A 19238-nucleotide genomic window follows, 5' to 3' on the forward strand; every position below is an offset into this window, starting at 1 on the left:
AGGATAGAATAATTCTGTTGCTCCCCAAGAATTTTTGTCTTAAACATAAACTTCTACCTAATTACAGGACACAGTACAAACTTCATTTATAAATGTAGCCTGTTGCTCTTCTATTTTAGTTGCAATGCCAAAATACTATAAACTGTTGATAATTACTTTTAAATTAAAACGAAGAGTTCATTTTCACTTTGGGTGGAAAATTGTATATAACTTCTCTGGTGGTTTGGTGTAAACCGCCTCCCCTTGCCAAATTGTGGAAAAGTCTAAACAGTAGGGTATGGAGATTAAAAGGCTTGTAATGTTTACATATGAAGAGCATGGCAATGATGAAGGCTAGCCAAGTTGAAATTTTATGTGGTTTGCATATGTATAGATTTGAAGTGTGTCTCATTTTGTGATCCAGTCCTTATTTCTTCTGTTTACTTTTTTTCCAGAGCGGCCCTGAAAATTTGTCTTAATCTTTTGCCTTCAACTCTTTAGGTGGCCTCGTACGTTGGCAGGTATTACTTCATACCTGGTGTGCACTCGTTACTCAGGTGGCAGTGGAATATATACAGGAAACTCCCAGGCTGAGAAGAGAGCTTGGCGCAGATGTGATAGGGGAGGATTTTGGGCCGAAGAGGATTACTCTCGCTGCCAATATACAAATGATGCCACTCAAATCCTGTATATGTTTAATCAGGTTATTCATTCTTTCTCCCAATCTTAACGTAAAATGTTTTACAAATAAATTCTTGTAAGATTTTTCCATGCTGTCTTTATTCTTCCATCCAGAAGAGGGTTTCCTCTTCAGTGAAGAACACACGTTTAAAGTGTAATGTGTTATGCCAGGGTCCAAATTGCCCTTTCTGGAAAGACTGCATCTTTCCAGAGCCACAGCTTGGAGATGTCGGGTTGAACCTGGGAACTTTTGCATGCCTTTTACCAGTAATGGAGCGAGTGGGGTTGCGGAATTCTGCCTGTGCTTGCATGGGTTGCTCATTTCTTCATCCAGATGTAGTTCCTCATCCTTTATCAAATTCTGCCCAATAAGTGTGTTTGATCTTCAGGTGCAGCTTTTCAGGAGTAGGTAGCTTGAAAAGTCTACGTTTTCATGTAGATTTTTTTTTAAAAAAAGATTGCTTGTTTATAAGTATGCCTAGGATACCTGAGTGGGACGCGGGTGGCGCTGTGGGTAAAACCTCAGCGCCTAGGACTTGCCGATCGTCAGGTCGGTGGTTCGAATCCCCGCGGTGGGGTGCGCTCCCGTTGCTCGGTCCCAGCGCCTGCCAACCTAGCAGTTCGAAAGCACCCTAGGTGCAAGTAGATAAATAGGGACCGCTTACTAGCGGGAAGGTGAACGGCGTTTCCGTGTGCTGCGCTGGCTCGCCAGATGCAGCTTGTCATGCTGGCCACGTGACCCGGAAGTGTCTTCGGACAGCGCTGGTCCCCGGCCTCTTAAGTGAGATGGGCGCACAACCCTAGAGTCGGACACGACTGGCCCGTACGGGCAGGGGTACCTTTACCTTTTTTAGGATACCTGAGACCCAGTATTAGGTCATAAACATGTTGAAAACCCGTGTTCTTGTTATATTTTCTTTTTGAATGTTAAAGATTTTACTAGCACACAACTGAATGAAGTAGTTGCTTGGAGAGAAGCTCAGTTTATAAGCTTACATCTTTGTGCAGTGAACTATTAGAAGTTGATTTTTAAAAGTAAGCATGTTTGCTTGTTGCAGCTTACTCTGCAGGATCAGTTTCATATTTATTAGGTATTCTATCTCACATTTTGCCTGTAAAGTGACAAACAACATAAATATGCAATATGTGCAGCAAGATCCTCATACTTGGAGGCTATTAGCAGCTAACATCTGATTATCTTTCTCTTAGGGGAATTGGTGCTAGATAGCCCTGTGACAAGGTTGATAACTGATCATTGCTTTCAGGTTTTTAGGAAATCAGAATTTGCTTTTTCTTTTTTCACTTTGCTGTGCTTACTGATATTTTTGCTAAGGTAGACTAAGGCTGCAATCCTTAAACTGGCCCAAAGGGAAGCTGTTGGAAAATTATGTGGGCATATACGTCCTGCTGGCAGCATTCCACCATGGGCCTAAATGGGGTCTATTGGGAAAGCCATGAAGTTGCATGATCCTGACCTACTTTATTTCCACAAAGTGTTTCCAAACAGACCGTGAAACAATGCCAGTCCTGACTGGGGCTGTCAATTTCTTCTCATTGCAGTCATAAAAAACATAGGAAGCTGTTTAAACTTTGGTTATTGTTTCGTCTCAGTCACATTCAGCTACTTTCGTTGACTGCATCTTTCCAGAGCCACAGCTTGGAGATGTCGGGTTGAACCTGGGAACTTTTGCATGCCTTTTACCAGTAATGGAGCGGGTGGGGTTGCGGAAGTAAAACTGCCTTCCCACCATGGATGCAACTAGCTGGCAGTTATTTGGACATGGCCATTTGGTTTGCCACAGATTCCCCCTCACTACGGCTGCACACAAGCAATAGAATTGCTCTGTTTTGTAAACTGGTTGCATTTTAAACTTCATAAACACGTACCTTTATCACATACACAGCCCAACAAGACAATGACAATAATCCACCAACAGCATACAAATCAATATGGCTAACCTGATCCAAAACACCCACCCACCTCACTCACACACGAAAACAAAGATCGCCACAGCCAATCACAAACAAACCACCACACCCTAGGCCAACCCCAACCTCTCTTACCACCAAAGAAACACAAGTGAACAGCAGAGAACCTGCACGGGCAACGCTGACACCAAACCCTACATACATTAAGCAAAATAGAAACATCGCCTCACAACCCCACCCCAACCCATCCTCCCCCCTTCCTCCCCGATTGTCTCAACAAATTAAACTGATTTGTAAAAATGTTACATGGAAAAAAATCCGACAGACATTACACATACTTCTGTAAAACAAGAAAATCTTTAATAATAATAAACACATACCTTTATGACAGATGCTAATGTGAATTGGCCCTATTGTTTTGTCTTGGTTATGTAATTTATACAATTATTGTGCTCCATACAGATGCCGCTGAACCTTACCAATGCTGTAGCAACAGCTCGACAACTGTTAGCCTACACTGTCGAAGCCGCAAACTTTTCTGACAAAATGGATGTTATTTTTGTGGCTGAAATGATAGAAAAATTTGGAAGATTTGCTGAGAAGTACAAAGAGGTAAGTATGTTTTTCTCAATATCTCTTTTTAAAAATGCCCTTGCTAAAGCTAAACTGCGCTGTCGGTTAATATCCAAGCCTCTTAAAAGCCGTAACTACTTATAGAGACCAGCTAAATTAGAGTATTCCTCAAATAGCTTTTAAGGGTAAATATGTGCCTGTGGTTAGAGGCTTTCCATTTCACCGTTGAACTTTATTGATCTTTATGTTTAGGCACATTTGAATGCTGGAGACCACAATGTACTAAATATCTGCAGTGCACTCAGTATCTGCAGTCAAATCAAAAATAACCTGGGAACAAATGTTTAAAATTATTCTGGCAAGAGCTGTAGTACTACAGTGTCATGGACTGTGACTGTGGAGCAATCCAAGTTGTTCATTAAGTGATTGATTTAATGTGACCTAAAATATGTGTAGGCCATGGATTACAGCTTGATTTATTGCATTATAAGGATGTTGTTTTTCCTTCGGTGATGTATGAGGTCCAGATTGACACAATCTGACACTGTTCTGCCACTGCTTGAAGGCAATAAAAGCTATAAAAATGCCAGACAGAAATTCATGAGCAGTGTTTGTCATAGTAGAGTAAATGTGGCAATAGACAATGCATTCTTGACATTACTTAGTGAAACCCAGTTTAGTCTTGCTTTGCTCAGCCATAAAAATCAAGTATGCTAGCTTTCTATTTAAATATAAATGTTCAGTATATTACATAGTTTAAAGGTAAAGGTACAGGTACCCCTGACCGTTAGGTCCAGTCGCGGATGAATCTGGGGTTGCGTGCTCTCTATAGGCCGAGGGAGCCGACGTTTGTCCGCAGACAGTTTCTGGGTCATGTGGCCAGCATGGCTAAGCCACTTCTGGCGAACGAGAGCAGTGCACGGAAACACTGTTTACCTTTCCGCCGGAGCGGTACCTATTTATCTACTTGCACTTTGACGTGCTTTCGAACTGCTAGGTGGGTAGGAGCTGGGACTGAGCAACGGGAACTCATCCCGTTGTGGGGATTTGAACCGCCGACCTTCCGATCGGCAAGCCCTAGGCTCTGTGGTTTAGACCAGAGCGCCACCCGCGTCCCTTATATAGTTTACATGGAAGTAAAAATAAGGATTAATGAATTGCACTTGCAGCATCCATTTGTTGTTACACAGCACTTCTAGGTAAAATTGGGACCTAAAAGCTATATGGCAACATTATCCATAGTTCAGAGCTGCTTCCATTTCCTTATTGGGATTTGTCACAACTGTTTTGGCTATGCAGGTGTTTATTATAACAAATATTGTCAAGGGCAAATCCTCAGCACATCCCAGTATGTGTGTCCCTCAGCGTCTTAGGAAGCACATGTTTTATTTATTCATTACAGTTTTTAGCCTCCAAGGAAGTTCTTGCTGACATACATAAGGGCTTGAATCTTGAGTACCATGAGCAGAAGGAAGTCAAATAGGGGCCTTTTTCATCCCCTGTCCCTACACCACCTGTGCCCTCCAAAAATCCTCTCTAGAGGCCTCTGCTTGGGCGAGGTCCCTTTTCCAGTTTTGGCCAATGCAAGCAATCTCCCAAGCCCCGTTGTATACTTTCCAGGAGGGGGTCCCCAACCCTCTAGAGAGGCTTTGGGGGTACAGGTAGCTGCAGAAAAGGGTGGGGTGTAGGTGATGAACTCCGCTTCCATGAACGGCCTGCTATTCTTAATATTCAGAATGCATGCTAGGGTTCTCATTCTGATTTTCCATCCTGAGCAAGCCTTTCTAGCTTCAGCAAATTCGCTGCATTGTATGCCTTCTGACTGTCCTGAGTTTATTTTCTTCCTCCCTTATTCTCTCTAGGTAGCATTTCTGTAAATAAGGAAGGCCCTGGGCACTGGGAAAACTTGATTTTAGGGGCAGGAATACACACACACACACACACACACACACACACACACAGTGGTACCTTGGAAGTTGAACGGAATTTGTTCCGGGAGTCCATTCAACTTCCAAAAGGTTCGAAAGCTCCATCAGACGTTCAGGTTCCAAAGAACGTTCACAAACCGGAACACTCACTTCCAGGTTTGCTGTGTTCGGGAGCCAAAATGTACGCAAACAAGGTATGACTGTATACATATTAAAGCTTGGCAGGCAGATTTTTAGAAAAAAACAACCAACTAGGCTAAATTTTATTTTTGATGATTTACCCATTAGCCCATGGTGAGGGTATCAAAAAGCTATATGGATCATTGAAACCCCATCACTTGATGCCTTAGTATCCTGCTCACCCCAGCCTAGGTTTTCAAATTTCACTAGGCTCTGGCCATGCATTTTTAGGTTTATTTCAACAGCAATATAAGAAGGAAATTGCTTTTTAAATTTTCCTTTCTCACTTTTTGCTTATTTAATAGAAAAACTAAAACAAAATAAGCATATACATCAGGCTGTCTTAAATTCCTAGTTCTACTTCTAAAAACACAAATTTCTTTCGTGTCTTTATTATGAGGCCAGGCAGGCACGTTTTATGCATTGTTGTACTAGGAGCACTGTAGAATTTGCTTTCTTAGATTAAATTATAAAGAGAGATCAACTACTATTAGTAGGAAGGCACACATGTGCGCAGCAGCCTCTTCTTTAATCTGAGCTAGTGAACTGCAATTGAAGAACTAGCTCTGCACATGGGAACTTAAATATATATATATTTGACTGGGGAAAGCAAGAGTACTATGAAAATGTCCACGATCAAAGAAGAAAAAACTCTAAAACACATTCATGAAAAATAGGAAATGATGTAGCATGGAAATAGGTGTGTGTGTCTGTGTGTCTCCCCATCTCTCTATAATAGACCTCAAACAGAATGATGGATATTACAGAGTCAAGTTGCAAACTCAAAAGGGTTTAGTCCTCTGCTAGTTATGATTTTAAGAAATAAATTTAAATAGGTATGTTTGTTACTTGAAAATACTTTCTAAATTAGTGTGCTTGTGGTCAATTAAAAAGTGGATGAGGAGACAACCGTGTAATGAGCTCCTTCAGTACGTGGAAATGGTGGAATAAAAATGTAATAAAATGCTGCAGGACAGGGAAAATAAAATATGTTTAAAAACTATGAAAAATGGTACACAAACATATATGTCAACCTTTCTGATCTCTTTCCTCTGTTAGCTTGGTGACGTGATGGTTGATATTGCAAGTAACATAATGCTAGCTGATGAACGCATTCTGTGGATGGCACAGAGGGAAGCTAAAGCTTGTACCCGAATTGTACAGTGCTTGCAGATGATTGCTACATACCGGCTAGCTAATGGAGCTCAGGTTTACTCAACGGTAGGAAATGACACTTTTTATTCGTTGATAAGCACCGCTTTATTTAAATAGTAGATTATTTTTAATGGAAGCTATTCAACTAAGTAAGAACAGAATATTTGCAATACTGAAAGGAAATTGTGTACTTTAACTGGTTTAAATTACCAATATATAGCAGGTTTCAGACATATCTCTCTCTGTGTATGTGTCCATCTATCTATTTGTATCTTTGTTTTCTACAGTATTCTCCAAATATTGCCGTGGAAGCTTATGTAATAAAAGGAACTAGCTTCACTGGAATGACCTGCACTGTGTTCCAGAAAGTAGCGGCAGCAGACCGCACAGGACTTCCTGAATATGGACGAAGAGATCTGGATGGAAGCCTTGATAAGCAACTGGGCTTTAAGTGCAATGTCTCAAATACGTTGTCAAGCCTGGCACTTAAGGTTAGATTAAGTGTGTGTGTGTGTGTGTGTGTGTGTGTGTGTGTGAGAGAGAGAGAGAGAGAGAGAATGTGTGTTTGAGGCAATTTATATATTCAGCAGGAAAGCTTTGTTTAAAATATTCTACTTCATGTGCACACACAAAAGTACACTAACTATTTTGGGGAGAAGGCTAGGCCAAACCCATTCCCCTTGGTAGGCTAATTTTCTTTGAGGGAGCCCCCCCCCATCCCTTTTGCAAACTGAAATGTACAGCTCAGGAGTAGCTTGATCACTTGATTCTGTTGAATATACAGAGTTTGTGTTAGATGCTTGCTAAGCTAACCCTAAAGAAATTATTTTGTATAGATGAAGGTATAAAACAGCTTCCTGTGTCCCTAAGCTATTGGTCCATTTAGCTCAGTATTGTCTCTTCAATGACTGGCAGTGACTCTCCATGGTTTGAGGTAGGAGTTTTTCCCAGCCCTGCTTTGAGATTACGTAAAAAGTGTATTTTGAGATACAGAGAGAAAGTCCAACTTAACTGGCAAATGGAATTCTTAAAAAGATTTAACAGACAAGACAAGGATTTTCTTCCACACTGTCTATGGAATTTTCTTCCTTTATCCTTTATCATTCCTTTAGAATTATATTTTTCGCCCCATAAAGGTAAAAGGTAAAGGTACCCCTGCCCGTACGGGCCAGTCTTGACAGACTCTGGGGTTGTGCGCCCATCTCACTTAAGAGGCCAGGGGCCAGCGCTGTCCGGAGACACTTCCGGGTCACGTGGCTAGCGTGACAAAGCTGCATCTGGTGAGCCAGCGCAGCACACGGAAACGCCGTTTACCTTCCCGCCAGTAAGCGGTCCCTATTTATCTACTTGCACCTGGGGGTGCTTTCGAACTGCTAGGTTGGCAGGCGCTGGGACCGAACGACGGGAGCGCACCCCGCCGCAGGGATTCGAACCACCGACCTTGCGATCGGCAAGTCCTAGGCGCTGAGGCTTTAACCCACAGCGCCACCCGCGTCCCTTTTCGCCCCATAGGGCGCACCTATTTTTGGGGGGGAGGGAATAAAGAAAAAAATTATTCCCCCCCCCCCCAGGCGCGGGGCTGGGGCGGGGGAAGCCCGAGCCCCCAGAACAGGCTGCTATCCGCAAGCCTAGGGAGCCCGTGGGAAGTCGCGCCGGTCTTCCCAGGCTTGTGGATATCTGCCCGAAGGCTTCGGGATTCAGGCATCTCTCTTCAGGATGCAGGCAACTCTGCAAACCAGGTCGGGGAACAGCGGGATGGCAGTGCTCCGCCTCCCCGTTGTCCCCTGAGCTTGTGGGGCTTTCCGAAATCTGCACGAAGCCCAGAGCGCGCTGTGCAGCGGGCCCCAGGCTTCAGGATGCAGGCTGCTATCTGCAAGCCTTGGGAGCCCGACAGGAACTCCCGCAGAGCTCCCAAGGCTTGCGGATAGTTTCCTGAAGCCTGGAGAGCGAGAGGGGTCTGTGCGCACCGACCCCTCTCGCTCTCCAGGCTTCAGCGAAAGCCTGCATTCACCCCATAGGACGCACACAGATTTCCCCTTCATTTTTGGAGGGGGAAAAAGTGCGTCCTATAGGGCGAAAAATGTGGTATGTTCTCTTCCATGACTGGAAGTGAGGGGAGCTATAACTGGCAACTACTATTCTCAATTTACTTTTCACATCTACAATTGCTTCTCCTAATAGAATATGTGGATAATTTATTTGAATTTGGTTAACCCTTCCATGTGCTCAGGAGGCTTCAGACATTGCTTAGTCAGATCACGGCAAGCTAACCCCATGGAAGCAATTCCTCACAAAATAAATGATGTTTTGACAGGCACACCCCTGAGCACGCATTAAGGAAAGGAAACTCGGTGCTGAGGGATGGAGGGAACAACATATCAAAGCAGAGATAGGAAGCATTGTCTTTTGTTTCAGTATTAACACCACATGTCTGTTTTGCAGAACACAATTGTGGAGGCCTCAATACAACTTCCACCTGCCCTTTTTTCACACAAGCACAAAAGAGAGATCAGGCCAGCAGATGACACTGTCTACAAGCTTCAACTTATTGCATTTCGCAATGGGAAACTTTTCCCAACAACAGGGAATTCAACAACTTTAGCTGTGGATAGAAAACGCCTTACAGTGGTCACGCCGGTTATCCTCACCAAATTAGGTGTGTTTCTGGCATATTATCTGTTCCGAGAACTTTCGCCTCTGTCTTTGTCTTTAATTGTAAAATGTCAGTGCTTTAGTTTGCGTGTAATAAGATAAAATCCCATTTTCTTTCTGTATAACCAAACAAGATGGCTTGAGTCTGCCCCATCAACACACTCCTATTAATGTGACATTGCGGCGCATTGCGCATGGAGCAGATGCTGTTGCAGTGCAGTGGGACTTTGATTTGCTGAATGGGCAAGGAGGATGGAAATCTGATGGATGTCACATTCTTTCTTCAGATGAAAACGTCACTACTATACAGTGCTACTCACTCAGTAACTATGCAGTACTGATGGTATGTGAGCTGTTCATTTTATCCAAATTTATGTGGTTAATATGTTTTTCTATCAAAGGTGAAAAGTTTTCATTTATTTAAAGAAATTCTGGGCCTCCTTTGGAGACTGTGCCTTCCTAAGGCAACTTAGAAAACATTAGTTTCATATACATGGCAGAAATATTGAGGTGATCATGGGCAAAACACAGCCCAGCCTTTGCAAATTGGAAGAGGGGTTATCTTTTTCTTCTGTGGGGCAATCTGTGCTACAATTCACTGACATAGGTATGTGTGGACGAGTGAGTCCCCAAAATACAGTGGTACCTGTGGTTATGAAGGCTTCAGGTTATGAACTCCGCTAACCCGGAAGTAGCTGCTCCTGGTTGTGAACTTTGCCCACGATGCGAACGGAAATTGCTCATCAGAGGTGCGTGTGCAGCGGGAGGCCCCATTAGCAAAAGAACGGATAAGAACGGTTTCAGCTTAAGAACGGACCTCCGGAACAAATTAAGTTTGTAACCAGAGGTACCACTGTATTTGACAGCCACTAGCTCGCAAACTATTTGCAAGGCTGCCCTCAGTCTTAATGTACCATAATAAGCTTCATGATAATTAAGAATAGAATTGTAAAGCAGTTTGGATACTGACGCCACTATTGTAACAACAGATAACGAAAAATGACCGGAAGAATCAGAAATCGGGAAGACCAAAAATTTAATAAGGAATGGGGAAAATACATAAGTTATCTTAAAAACCATTGTAATCATTAGTAGGATTGGAATAATACTTATAATTTAATGTTGAATTTTGGATATAATGAAGATGTAAAAGATTTGGATTATTATAAAAGATGCAGGAGGAAATGATTAGCAATAGGACCCACAAAGAAGAGGAGGGGAGGCCAGGAGATTCTTTGGAATCTTGTTGGCTGTTGGATAATTGTAAATTTTTAAACTGAAACACTAAATAAAATTTTTTAACAAAATAAGGAAAAGGAAACAATAAGTTTCAAGTAGTTTATAAGTATCCAGGCTCTTTATTAAGATCGTGACTATGGAGTATATCTTCTGTTTTGTCTTTGGATACTCATTATCAGTGTGTCTCATCGTTTGTGTATAATAGTTTTCTCTTTGAAGCCCTTACATAAGTACAGATAAAAGAAATATATTTTTGAACTGGTGGTATTGACAGGTATTTTTTTAAAAAAGTTAAATCAATATAATCCCACAACTGAACATTCTTACTCTTTGATTCTTGCAATTACATCTAATCCTTCTATGTAAAGGAACAGCCTGCTTGCAAAAAAAGAAGAAAAAGAAAGAAGGAAACATTTCCTACTGTTTGGTTTATATTTAAAGAGGGAATCAGTTTCAAGTAAAATATAACTGTGCCACCTGGAGGAACAAAAATAAATATTATGTTACCTTCTCTGACAAAGATCCATTCATATGAATAAAATTTGGCAAGAGTGTTAACCTGGTTAATTTTAGGAGAGTGTAAGCTACCCCTCAGTTGTTAGCATTACTTAATAAATTTGGTTGTTATATTGTGCTGAGCGACTCATGCAGCCTCAATAATTTCCCCCGTTATCTGCACTATGAACTTCTCTTTAAGGACTCCTGATCAAGGACTAGAACTGAGAACTCCCAAAGGAGCTCAAGTGGGAAGACTGTTCTGACTGTGCTCAGATGTTCTGCTGTTCTTTTAACGGTTTCATGGGGCTGTTAGCGGCAGTCGTGATTATAACAATCCTTACACCAAATACAGATATAAATATGATTAATCATATGCATTGTCTTGTCTTTCAGGATTTGACAGGGTATGCCCAGGCAGTTGACCTCTTACATCCAGTTATCTATGCCTCAGCTGTGATCCTCTTGATGTGCCTCCTGATGATCAAAGTTAGCTACCTATACCATCACAGGTATCAAGATTTTTGAATTCATACTGTCCTATCTAGACAAAATGCAAGTAATTAGTCTTGGGTTGCTATATGTACACAGCAGTCCAGCACCAGAAATATAGGCACATGTTAAATTAGTAGGTGATGTCATGTCGGTTAGTTTGCTTCAAAGTATCAGGTAGCTGGATAATAGAATGGCATGCCTATCAACCACCTTTCCATAAGTTCATACCAATAAGAGTAGAATCTAGTCCAGATTCATTCTCAATCTGTGTTACATATTTCAACTTTCAGTGCTGTTTCAAACATAGCATTGGTAATCTCTGGGGGCACCACTCTTTCTGCATTTACATGTATTACCTGTTACAATCTACACTTAAAGGAGTTGTTTTCTTTAAGGGGTTCAAATCCGCGCCCCCCCAACCAAAACAAAATGAGCAATCTGTTACTTAAATAACTTCCTTACAGGAAGCTACTGCATTCTGGCCTGCTGTTAGATGATGTATAAATTAGTGGGACAGCTTTTTCTTATGGCTCAACAGAACTACAGTGGTACCTTGGGTTACATACACTTCAGGTTACATACGCTTCAGGTTACAGACTCCTCTAACCCAGAAATAGTGCTTCAGGTTAAGAACTTTGCTTCAGGATGAGAACAGAAATTGTGCCCTAGCGGCGCGGCGGCAGCAGGAGGCCCCATTAGCTAGAGTGGTGCTTAAGGTTAAGAACAGTTGCAGGTTAAGAATGGACCTCTGGAACGAATTAAGTCCTTAACCCGAGGTACCACTGTAAAACCAAATAGCTTACCAAATAGCAGGCAAATTATAGAACATAGATTAACAGCGGAATGGTAAATTTCCTGATCTATGCTACAATTCTAATAATTTAGCCCAGTATACTTAAATAAGCTTTGGGGTTTCTTGGAAAATTCAGAGAGATCTCAGTAAGAAAGTAGTAATGACAAGCAAGCTTTCCTGAAAGTGCAGCTGTTAGCTACATTTAGGGAGCACCCTGTTCACATTGGTTGATAAGGCTGAATATACATGACAGCTGTGGAAAGCATTCCATGAAGGTACAAAGTATTTAAATACTGATTTAGCTGTTAATGCTATATCCAGATACATTTCCTTCCTCCAGATGCATTTCCTAGGGAGGGCATTCTGTGATTTGGCATTGCTGAATTCAGTTCTCATCATAAAGGTCCCCATAGATTCAGCTTGATGCAACTAGCATGATTCTGGTTAAAAATATATGCTTGTATAATTGAACATTTGAGCATTTGTATGAAGAATTGCTTTGCTTCTGTTGTTTAACAGTGTCATCAGGATCAGCCTTAAAAGTTGGCACATGTTAGTTAACCTCAGCTTTCATATTTTCCTGACATGTGTGATGTTTGTTGGAGGCATTACCCAGAGCAAGAATGCTAGCATCTGCCAAGCAGTAAGTTAAACTGTGTGTTGAGAAAACTAAGAAAAGAAATAGTAATAAAGAGCTCAGGGGTGGGGGCAATGATTTTGTCAAGAGCTGCTGGGCGTTTTCCCATGGAGAAATATTAAAATTTGACAGTTGCCTGTTGCCATCTTATAGAGAACTGCTAAAGCGGAAACAAATGTACAATTCTGGAATTTTGTTTCAAAGTATAATTTATTGAGGAATGCTGTTATCTAGACCAGTGGTTTTCAAGTTTTCTCCCCTCAGAGAACTTTTCCCGTATAAATTTATCTCCAAATAATTCCTGATCCCTACAGAGGATTTGGGAATGTGTTCAAGAATGCACACCCAGTCAAGCACACACAAGAATATATACATTGCAGGGAAAGCTGCTTTCAAGGTTTTTTATTTGCCGTTTCTGAGATTATTCAGGGCACCTCAAGACACCATCCCAGTGACAATAACGTTATAATCCATACAAAAAGCACTGATTGGAAAGCACTGATCTAGAATTTAATCCAGTCAGGAATTATGCCCATTAGCATTCCAGGTAAGTGGCTTCAGGAAGCGATTTGTACTTTAGTGCCGATATACAAACACAACCTTGTAAATGCACTTTCCCATGTATACCAATATAAAGTAATGCAAGTACCAACTTTGGCAAAGCAAGGCATAGTTTGAAGCAAACCCATCAAATGGTTCATTAAAGTTAAATGTGTAGGTGACCTCTCAGAAACTGCAGCCTTTCAGCCAATTTGTATGTTTCCTGGGAATTATATGTTATGTTTTGAACAGACAGCCTGTTTTCTTAATGGGGGGTGTATAGTTGTCGTTCTCTTTCTTGTTGTTGTTGTTGTTTAGTCGTGTCCGACTCTTCGTGACCCTATGGACCAGAGCACGCCAGGCACTTCTGTCTTCCACTGCCTCCCGCAGTTTGGTCAAACTCATGCCGGTAGCTTCGAGAACATTGTCCAACCATCTCGTCCTCTGTCGTCCCCTTCTCCTTGTGCCCTCCATCTTTCCCAACATCAGGGTCTTTTCCAGGGACTCTTCTCTTCTCATGAGGTGGCCAAAGTATTGGAGCCTCAGCTTCAGGATCTGTCCTTCCAGTGAGCACTCAGGGCTGATTTCCTTCAGAATGGATAGGTTTGATCTTCTTGCAGTCCATGGGACTCTCAAGAGTCTCCTCCAGCACCATAATTCAAAAGCATCAATTCTTCGACGATCAGCCTTCTTTATGGTCCAGCTCTCACTTCCATACATCACTATTGGGAAAACCATAGTTTTAACTGTACGGACCTTTGTTGGCAAGGTGATGTCTCTGCTTTTTAAGAGGCTGTCTAGGTTGGTCATTGCTTTTCTCCCAAGAAGCAGGCATCTTTTAATTTAGTGACTTTTTGTCACCATCTGCAGTGATCATGGAGCCAAAGAAAGTAAAATCTCTCACTGCCTCCATTTCTTCCTCTTCTATTTGCCAGGAGGTGATGGGCCCAGTGGCCATGATCTTAGTTTTTTTTTTTATGTTGAGCTTCAGACCATATTTTGCACTCTCCTCTTTCACCCCCATTAAAAGGTTATTTAATTCCTCCTCACTTTCTGCCATCAAGGTTGTGCCATCTGCATATCTGAGATTGTTGATATTTCTTCCGGCAATATTCTGGCTTGGGATTCATCCAGCCCAGCCTTTCGCATGATGAATTCTGCATATAAGTTAAATAAGCAGGGAGACAATATACAGCCTTGCCATACTCCTTTCCCAATTTTGAACCAATCTGTTGTTCCATATCCAGTTCTAACTGTAGCTTCTTGTCCCACAGACAGATTTTTCAGGAGACAGATGAGGTGATCAGGCACTCGCATTTCTTTAAGAACTCTTTCTTACTAGCGGTTATAAGGGCGGTAAACGATCATTACAAAACAAGTTGTCCAACCATGAGTTAAAAATTAACTTGCCATAATTAAACAAGTAGGTATTGGCTTAAGTTGGTACCTAGGTTGTGGAAGAAGTGCTTGAGTGCCTGTGTGTGTTAAACATACGAATAGACCGTATATCTCTTAAGCAAATGCCTTAATTGTCTTATTGTATATTTTTCAGGTTGGGATAATTCTGCACTATTCTACACTTGCCACGTTACTGTGGACAGGAGTCACTTCTAGAAACATCTATAAGCAAGTCACTAGGAAGGCAAAGAGGTGTCAAGATCCTGATGAACCGCCCCCACCTCCTAGGCCGATGCTTAGGTAAGAAATATTATTGTTTAGCTTCTGCTTAAATCAGTGTGTTGTTCTTGGGATTTCTCTACTTTGAATGGAACTCAGCAAGTTCTAGGTGGATATTAGGGAAAGACTGAGGAACATAAAAATGACCAGCATGCTTAGAGTATCGCCATGGGTGCCAAGTTTGGGGTATAACGGGGGGAGAGTAGCTTGTTGTTCTAGTGGTGGTCAAGATGAGATCAGAAAGCATATGTAAATATTTTAGGTTGACTTACTCCCTTTCAGTGTTTATGATTTACAAGCTGATGAAGATTATTATTTTTTTATTTTAGAAGATTTCAGTTCCAGGATAGTATACAGTAAATATATAAATAACAGTAAATAAGTGAAACACTACAGAAATAAGACAGTAAAAGGAGCAGTTATAATAAAGCCATGAAATTAAGCAGAACAGGTAAAACTGTATTCAAGCCAACTTCCATTATATGCTAAAGCAGGTTGCAAACTGGATAAACTCTTGGTGTGCACTTCACCAGAAATTATTTCATACAGATGTTTCAGCCATTGTCCATTAAACTAGTTTAATCTGGCTTTGTCCACAAGGTGGCAGAAACTGATCAGTTTTCCCCCCAAAATTGAATGGAACTTTATAGCCTCGTTGTGTTAATTTGTCATACAAAATATTTTTTCTCATGCATGCCTAAGAGAGCACAAGAAGTAAAATCCATTTGGAATATTCCTTGTATAGCCCTGCTTTTGAAGGAGCTGGGGCAGACGCCTTAGCTCAGTAGCAGACCACATGCTTTCTGGGCAGGATCAGGAAGCAGGTGATGGGAAAGACTCTCACTTGACATCCTGCAGAACCACTGCTACTCAGAGTGGGCCAGTACCTGACATTGGGTGGAGAATGTTCTTGCACCAGAAGGCAAAATTCCCTAATGGGAAACCCTCTGGGGGCTTCAAGCCTCTGGTGTGCAGGGCCAGAGCAGTAAATGAACAGGTTACCTTTACACACACTTGCACATCCCTCTCTATCCTGAATCTAGGCAAGCAAGACGCATTATCAGAGTTCGATACATGCCAGCCAGCCAGAAAAACCCCCAGGGAAGGTGAAAATCAGTCAGAGAGCAGTGGGGGTGGAGGAAGGGAGGCCTGCTTTCGACCAGCAAGTCTGAAGTTCCCCAACCCTGGTCTGAGAAAGCCAAACCCCTTTTCCCAATCCCATCCTCTCTCATCCATGACTTGAGACTATGCTGATTCATCTATCTAGCTAGTCCCGCATGTGGCTCTGGTAGTATTTCAGAAACAGCTACCTTGAAGTCCCTGCCGTTCAGCTTTCTGCTGAGCAACCACCAGCATTTAAACTTTGGCGGGGGGGGGGGGGGAGATACTGCTTTCCATGTGCTATCCCATCCTAAGAACTGGGGCGAGCTTTCCAGTCGTGCTACGGAATTGGAGTGTGCCTTTAATTGTTGTAACCACTAACTGGCATCTGCTTTGTTTTTTAGGTTCTACCTAATTGGTGGTGGCATCCCTGTGATAGTCTGTGGGATAACAGCTGCTGCAAATATAAGGAATTACGGAAGCAGGCCTCAGGCAGCATAGTGAGTATTTGGTTGGATATATTTAACTGAAATTATTATTAAGAGTAACATGAAAGCAGATGCCTTTCTCACATTTTGCTTTTTTTGTCTTGTTGCAGTTGTTGGATGGCATGGGAACCAAGCTTGGGAGCATTTTATGGACCCTCCAGTTTCATTATTTTCGTTAACTGCATGTATTTTCTCAGCATATTTATACAACTGAAGAGGCACCCTGAGCGTAAATTTGAACTTAAAGAGCCAGCTGAGGAGCAGCAGCGTTTAGCTACCAATGAACATAGTGACCTCAACCACCAGGATTCTATGTCTGTGTCGCTGGTTTCCACTTCAGCTTTGGAGAATGAGCACAGCTTCCATGCTCAGCTTCTGGGCGTGAGCCTCACTTTATTTCTGTACGTGGCCCTGTGGATTGTCGGGGCCTTTGCTGTTTCTTTATATTACCCCTTGGATTTGGTATTTAGCTGCTTTTTTGGAGTTGTGTGTTTAACTCTTAGTGGTTTCCTAATAACACACCATTGCATCAACCGGGAAGATGTCCGACATGCTTGGATCACAACCTGCTGCCCTGGAAGGAGCACATATTCGGTACAAGTTAACATTCAGCCCTCTTCCAGCGCGAGCGGGGCAAATGGGGAACCTGCCAAGTGCACCAATAGCAGTGCAGAGTCGTCATGCACTAATAAAAGTGCGCCAAGCTTAAAAAATTCTTCTCCGGGCTGCAAGCTGACCAATATACAGGCTGCAGCAGCTCAGTGTCCTGCAAGCCCCTTGGCGCTGAACACAGGCCCTCCACTCGATAACAGCCTTACTGAGCACTCGGTAGACAATGAGATCAAAATGCACGTGGCCCCTTTAGAGGTACCTTTACGGACAAATGGGCACCCAGGTCGCCATCACAAAAACAGGAGTAAAGGGCATCGTGCCAGCAGGCTAACGGTCTTGCGGGAGTATGCTTACGATGTCCCCACCAGCGTGGAAGGAAGCATCCAAAATGGCATGCCCAAACCTCGCCAAAGTATCAGCGAAGGGCATTCAAGGAGCCGAAGAGCTTATTTGGCCTACAGGGAGCGGCAGTATAACCAGTCTCAGCAAGACAGCAGTGGTGATGCTTGCAGCACTCTTCAGAAAGGACATAGGAATACTGAAAAGACAGTGCCAACAAACTTCAAAAAGGATGTACTTAGGAAGCCCATAGTGGCCGAGCTGGAAGGGCAGCAGAAGTCCTATGGCTTAAATTTGGCTGTCCAGAACGGGCCACTAAAAAGCAGTGCCCAGGATACGACATTACTGACTGCTGACAGCACTGGCAATATCAGGACTGGGTTATGGAAACATGAAACTACTGTGTAGTGCCACTGGACATTATCCTTGAAAGGATTTAAATGGAACTTTTCTTCCGTGCTATGAATAATTTTCCACAGTTTACAGACATGGGTACGTTGAGCGGGGAGAGTATTGGGTAGGAGAGAGCTGCCATTTTAAAATATTTTATACTTTTTAAAAGTATACCTGCGACATTTTTGCAGGAGATCTTTTACTCCTCTGTGAATCTTTCATTATAAGATTCTGTTTTGAGATGCAGAATTGGACAGTATTTTTTTACATGTTAACGTTCTCTCTCTTAGGTATGTCCATTACATTTCACTTTTATATTTAAATGTGTAAAATAAATAACTTTCTCAAAAATCCATATGCACAATATTGGTTGAGACGGTCAGGTGGTGGGGTGTTGTGCCTAAAATCTGACATTACAGTTGCCGAGAAAAAACACACTGCCAAAATGGTAAGTTCTGGGCTGGTGCTTCTATCCAGGACCTCCTTGCACAAGAAAAAAAAATCTATTAAAATGTTTCCAATTCAAAAGTTTAAGGGCCCTGCACTTAACACATCCTGATCTATTAGGGTTCTTTATAGAAAGTTGTGTGTGTTCTGCTAAGTTTGTACTGCCTTTCCCTCAATTGCAGAAGACAGCCAGAACTCATGTCATTCAGCACTTCTACTTGACAAAGTGAGTTTTCATTCAGGCTTTTTGTGCTACATGAGTGTGCAGGGTATTATTTAATTATTTTCACACCACACTTCCATAGGAGATACAGCAAGGCTGTGTACAACCTTACACAACATAAAAATAGTGCAACAACAGTAGAAAAACCAGGAGTAAAAACATCAGTAACATATCAATAAAAACTGGCTGGCAAATGTTTAACATTCAGATTTCCCTTTAGCAATAACTTCAGAGTTATTGGTGAGTGATGTTTTGAAACTTGAAGTCTGAAACTTGAGATGTTAGCATGATCTACCTGAAGTTGGGATTCAGAGAGCTGTTTTATGCATACCAAAAGACGTGGACATGCCTAGAGGGGTTTTGACCTTTTTCGAAAACCACCCCTCGATTAAAAAAGTTATTTACTAAAGTGCAAGGGGACTTCTGTGCAAGAAGCATAAGCCCCAAATGTTGGACCTTATTATTTTAATTCTTAAGTGCACCCCTTCCTGCCATGAGAGTCTAGAGTAGCTAAACAATAAAAATCTAGCATTAAAAACAAAGGTAGAATCACAAAATGAAATACAACACAATAATGACAATATATGGTGTTCCCTCATTCTTCAGCTCCAAAGCCACTTAGATTCCAGTTTTGCTTCATTTTCTTTAACGTTCAGTTCCAGAGGGACATCTGTTGACAATT

At 42.0% G+C, this 19238-nt stretch overlaps 1 protein-coding gene across 1 annotated transcript in view; it reads left to right on the top strand.

Annotated features, from left to right (window-relative positions):
- ADGRA3 (adhesion G protein-coupled receptor A3) overlaps positions 1-18241 on the top strand; it is a 45786-nt gene extending 27545 nt beyond the window's left edge. The window contains exons 9-19 of the mRNA XM_081924365.1: positions 481-682; positions 3052-3201; positions 6330-6491; positions 6713-6916; positions 8868-9081; positions 9212-9420; positions 11208-11323; positions 12619-12742; positions 14829-14974; positions 16459-16554; positions 16653-18241. Of these exons, the coding sequence (XP_081780491.1) occupies positions 481-682; positions 3052-3201; positions 6330-6491; positions 6713-6916; positions 8868-9081; positions 9212-9420; positions 11208-11323; positions 12619-12742; positions 14829-14974; positions 16459-16554; positions 16653-17901 (2872 nt within the window). The 3' untranslated portion in view covers positions 17902-18241. The remainder of the gene's footprint in view (positions 1-480; positions 683-3051; positions 3202-6329; positions 6492-6712; positions 6917-8867; positions 9082-9211; positions 9421-11207; positions 11324-12618; positions 12743-14828; positions 14975-16458; positions 16555-16652) is intronic.
- Positions 18242-19238: the final 997 nt, after the last annotated feature.

The sequence above is a fragment of the Podarcis melisellensis genome (assembly GCF_964234715.1).
Source record: "Podarcis melisellensis genome assembly, chromosome: 9".
Classification (NCBI taxonomy): Eukaryota; Metazoa; Chordata; class Lepidosauria; order Squamata; family Lacertidae; genus Podarcis; species Podarcis melisellensis.